We start from the raw sequence: 5451 nt of genomic DNA, 5'->3' as shown, positions 1-5451 counted from the left end.
TCAATCACAAACGGTCCAGGGTTTCCCTCGAAAAACTGAGAATTGTTTGTGATTCACTCAAGAAAGCAAACAATGTTAAAACATGAACATGGACCGGTCCTCTCCTTTCCGAGCTTATACGTTTATTTAATCATTGCCCCTTCCTATTACTCACATCCTTTCTTTTTCTCGTTTAATCATGATATAGTTGTAATTATTGTTGGACCTCAATCTACTGAAAGGGAAACAAAAATAAAATTGTATTTACCGTAATTTAATCCTATCCGTTGTCCCTTGTCTTCGCTTATACCAAGGCCATAAAGAAGCAAACTCCTATCAATAATCCACAAACAAAAGAGAGAAAGAATCCCAGAGCTAAATGCTTCATTCTACGCACTCCCATGTGGTCTAGTGGCTAGGATACCTGGCTTTCACCCAGGAGGCCCGGGTTCGATTCCCGGCATGGGAACTTTTTATTTTTCTTGCGCTTATTTTTGCCAAGTTAAACGATAACTATTACTATTTCTTGTCTCCTGGACCTTGGTGTTTTGGTTGTTAATTGGACCTTGAGAATCTGTACTGTTCATTAGGAAATATCGTTAGGTATGCTGTGGTATTTATTGAAATCAATACAGGTCTCGTGCAACAATGAGTTTGGATATCACTGAAATCATCTAATATTACAATTCACTCAACCTGACGGCTTTTGTTTAAATCTTTATTTATTTAACAAATTAATTTGAACTTGATGTGAGATTGCTTACGGTGAGGATCTGTCCTCCACCGTAATATAAAGAAATAACTATTTGACTTGTTTATATCCATTTCTTTTGTATCTTAACACCTACGATAGCAATCATTTTCTGACGGTGAAAACTTTAAATCTGTTTGTTAGCTTTCACAGAACTGAATCTGTACTTGAACTGCATTTGCGAAAGCGGACCGAATGCAGACAAAAGGCTTGCACGCCTGCCTAAAAATAGCACGTACTGAAATGAGCCTCAGCCTAGACGGCGAGTTAGATACACCAGATAATGCAAATAAATCGTTGCTTCTCCTTGGCTGAAAAGATGATAATGACACTTTTAACGCTATAAACTCCTTACATATAACGATATGTGGCAGCTATCTGCAGCCCCAGCTGGTGCCTACGCTTCCCACCGAGGTGATGCCACGCACAATGTGTCAAGAAAGGAAGCTTTTGAAGACGCCCAAAAGCGTTTATTCAAAACCAGCTGCAGTAAATCCGGACATCCTCATCTAAGAATACGCCCAAATCTCTTCCCTCTTGAGAGAGTGGAGCAAGGAGTGGCATTTTGATGGAGCGCCAGAGGAGATTCTTCGGCCAAGGTCATCAAGGATTACGGGACTTACCAATGCGGATGAGACGCTTGCACTGGTTCTTTGGGTAAAATCAACAGACTATTTAGAGGTTCGACACATTGACTACATCTAATACCAAGTGTAAATAAAGCTTTACTAAAAGGGACGATACGACATGCCATAGTGGTGGTGGTGGTAATAGTAATAGTTGTAGTAGTAGTAACACTAGCAGTAGTAGTAGTAACACTAGTAGTAGTAGTAATAATAGTAGTAGTAGTAGTAACAGTAGTAATAGTAACAGTACTAGTAGTAACAGTAGTAGTAGTAGTAGTAGTAACAGTAGTAGATGTAGTAATAACAGAAGTAATTGTAGGAGTAGTAGTAGCAGTAGTAGTAGTAGTAGTAATAGTAGTAGTAATAGTAATAGTAGTAGTAGTAGTAATAGTAGTAGTTGTAGTAGTAGTAGTAGTAGTAGTAGTAGTAGTAGTAGTAGTAGTAGTAGTAGTAGTAGTAATAATAATAATAGCAGTAGTTGTACTTTTAATAGAAATAGAAGTAGAGGTAGAAGTAAGAGTAGTAATACAAGTGAATGTAGTAGAAGCAGCAACATCATCAGTAGTAGTAGTAGTAGTACTACTACTACTATTACTACTTTATACAACTACACTGAAATGAACTGTGAAGTAGCGATTGTCAAAAGTTACAGAGGAACGCAAGATTAGTGAGAGAATGAAATAGAATTCAATATCATGGTGCTAGTGGTATCGGTGGTAGCGGCTGTGGTTGTAATATTTTATCATCAAATACATCCTAACTTCGACATCTAGCACTGAAATTATAGTCAAATGCATCAAATGACGTATGACTAACATTCTGCAAGACGCAAGCTATTATTCAAAATAGTGCCAAGTAAAAAATAAAGACAAACATCTTTTTAAAAAAGGCAAAAACTGGATCGTTATTAATGGTTAAATACTTATACATGGGTCCCTCTACTACTGAATCTATCAGCCCGTAATGATTGATGTGCAAATGCAAAGTGTCTTTGGCATAATCTGCAGTTGATGAAAATGTGGTAGCTGTATGAAAACTTAACGGACCTATTTTACGGTCTGCTATGGCTTCTGCTCTATTTCTTCTGATGATAAATTTTATCTGATTGCCTGCTTGAGATTTGCGAAGTTCTGGCTTCGCCCGGGCCTTTCACTTATGGCCCGGCCTTTTATCTGATGAATACCATATTCCTGCAGAAAAATACCATGCACAAAACAGATTTCCTGGAACATGAGACCCGGGTACTGTATATTTTTCTTTGTTTGCCACTCGTCAATTATCTCTGTATAGGCGTACTTAACATACTCTCGATGATCTAGCGTTACTCACCTAGTTCGGCGTAGCACAGGGCACCCACTGTGGAGAGCAGGCCCGACACTCCCCACACGATAAGCGCCACACCAATGCTGCCGCTATACTCGAGCACTCCCTTGGGAGACACGAAGATGCCCGAACCCACGATGATCCCCACGATGATGGCAATGCCCTCCGTCAGGCCTAGTTCCTTCTTCAGCTTCACTCCTGACGTGCCTCCTCCATCGCCGCTTTCTCCTTCCTTTGATCCCGTCTGGGAGGAGGTCGCCAAAGGCTCCAACTCGGCCGGCGTGGTTGCAACTGCGTCTTGCGCCGTCGCCATGCTGAAGGCTCTCTCCAGGGACGCGAGGGGCGCTGAACGTGACTACGGTGGTGGCGGCGTCGGTGACGGCTAGCTACCACAGACGGCGATCGCGCTGTGTGGGCAAGGTCGAAACAGGTCCTCCGCACTGACACACACTGACTGCTCCTCTGCGATTTCCAACCCTTGATTTAACAACTCTGAAGCACTTCTGTACATTCTTAGAACATTTTCACGACTGGCCCAATTACATGCCCGAGATCACCGATTCTTCTGAAGGCTGTTTATCATGTGCGAAGAACAAGCACCGAGACGACCCATGCAATATTAACACGCTATCTATATCGCTGAACTCGCTCTGTCAAGTGTTCTTGTTCGCATCACTGGGGCGTCGGACTTGCAAAGAGGACTTTTCCCTGAATGCGCTTCACCTTTCTTCAACCTGGAAATAAACGAAAAGTTAGGTCACAAATGGGCTTACGGAAGTATCTAAAATAATAAGCTTGGCATGCGCAAACGCACTGCGCCCTACGCTTGAATACAGTTAAGATCGATATCAAGAATTTACGGATGACTACTGTCCTATGTCATTATGCGGAACATTCTCACAGAAGTGGGAGATGCAGGATATAGATGTCATGCGAGGCAGTACAGTATTATAATCAGGACAGCGTGAGTTCGGCGTGGCTCATCTGGCCCGCCTGCCGCACACCTACTTCCCTGCATAGCCAATACGCAACATCTCCCTCGAGTACACTTTATTTTCTACTTCTCCTTATTACCAATACCCGATGGATCGCTGTATTTGCATGGTCTTACATGCACAATACTTCGACTGCCCATCTCACTGAGGCCAACTGCAACACGGCGCACGAAGGCCCTTCTCCCCCCCTTCACTGGACTCCTTACTCGATGAACTCTTACTCGATGAACTCTTCCCTCCCTCCCTCCTTTCACTCCTATCGCCTCTTGTGTAACCGCACTCAGTAGTTACACAGGAGTTACATAGATATTGTGGGCTTTTCCACTTCGGTTTGGTACTGGGCATCAACTTATCCGAAGTCTGACGCTTGGCACGTGTAGCAAGGCAATTATTGTGTTGTAGATGAACAATATCTGAGTCAGCTAGTGTGTGAGGCGGCTGTGGGAAGGTGATGATGTGGGATAATGGTGTATCACAGGAAACTGCTACTTACAGCCTCCCGCCCTCACCCGTGCCTCACCCTCACTCACCCGTGCCTCACCCTTGCTTCACCCTTACCCTCGCCTTTGCGCTCATCCGTATCTCACCCCTTGTTTACCCTTGTTTATCATTAACTGTTGTGACTCCCATTACCCTTCCCCTTTCCGTATCCTTCTTTTGACTCTCGTTTATTTATTTTTATTTTTATTTTTTGTTTACATTGAGCGAATTTCTGCAACTACATCCTAATAGTTATTCCCCATCCAACAATACACAAAAACAATCACGCACAATTCTCGTTATTTTTAACTGACCTCCATATACATATGTGCTGCCTCATCACCACCTCTACCCGTTACCTTCAAATACAACAAATTTAATTCACACATTTCACTCTACGGAGTTTCCTTCTCACACAACAAAAAAAAATCGAAATCCAGGACACATTATAAAAGACACCGATGAAACGGACATGAACTCCTCGTCTACACAATGCATTACCTTCGCTTTGCTTGCACTTTGAGGTACTGGAGAGGGCAGCACACCCACCAGAACACCCACTCTAGCACCCACACGCACACGACTGGGCCACTCAGTGCGCCGCTTCACACGCCCCGGAGTCGAGACTTCACCCGAGACGATTCACTTTCGGTCGGATCCTCACGGAATTCGGGTTGGGAGATAGAATCCCAAGGCATGTTTATATTACGTAATTATTATTATGGTTCCTTGACAAGCTCATCACCATTATTGTTATTATTACTATTATTATTGTTGTCATTGTTATTATCATCACCATCATAGCTGTTATTATCGTTATTATTATTATTGTTACCATTTACTATTACTGTTGTTATCATTACTATTATTATCATCATTATTGCCAGTATTATTGTTACTATCATCATTATTACTGTTATTATTGTTATTATCATCATTATTATTATTACTATCATCATTATTAATATGATTGTTACTATCACTATTGAGTGGTGAAAGCTCTACACCCAATATGCGCATTTGCAACAATTAAGGCGCCTCCCGTGTAATCGGAATGAGGCAATATAAAATAACCACAAATACGAGGTCTTTAAAATTCTTCCTTTGTTTTTATCTCTGTTCATATTTAAAATTATTTCGCTTTCACCCCTTTGTTCTAAGAATAGGGGAACAGTTTGCATAGTACGCTGCAGGTGGGTGAACTAACAGATTCCTCCGATATAGATTCTGCATTTTTTCGATGTCTCAGTAAAATTGTAAACACAATAAACAACAGGCATTAGTCTATAAATATCTC

The 5451-nt window shown here is 41.7% G+C and overlaps 1 protein-coding gene and 1 non-coding gene across 2 annotated transcripts in view; one reads left to right on the top strand and one right to left on the bottom strand.

Moving 5' to 3' along the window:
• The window catches only part of LOC119597949 (large neutral amino acids transporter small subunit 2-like), a gene marked incomplete at its 3' end in the record, with an annotated part of 20879 nt that extends 16116 nt beyond the window's left edge, over positions 1 to 4763 (bottom strand). The window contains 2 exon segments of the mRNA XM_037947618.1: positions 2686 to 3413; positions 4656 to 4763. Of these exon segments, the coding sequence (XP_037803546.1) occupies positions 2686 to 2992 (307 nt within the window).
• Positions 377 to 448, top strand: Trnae-uuc. The gene has a single exon. It is a non-coding gene; the product is annotated as a tRNA-Glu (tRNA).
• Positions 4764 to 5451: the final 688 nt, after the last annotated feature.

Source organism: Penaeus monodon, chromosome 40, assembly GCF_015228065.2.
Source record: "Penaeus monodon isolate SGIC_2016 chromosome 40, NSTDA_Pmon_1, whole genome shotgun sequence".
Lineage (NCBI taxonomy): Eukaryota > Metazoa > Arthropoda > Malacostraca > Decapoda > Penaeidae > Penaeus > Penaeus monodon.
The sequence above is the reverse complement of the archived record's forward strand: the minus strand, read 5'-3'. Positions and strand labels throughout refer to the sequence as shown.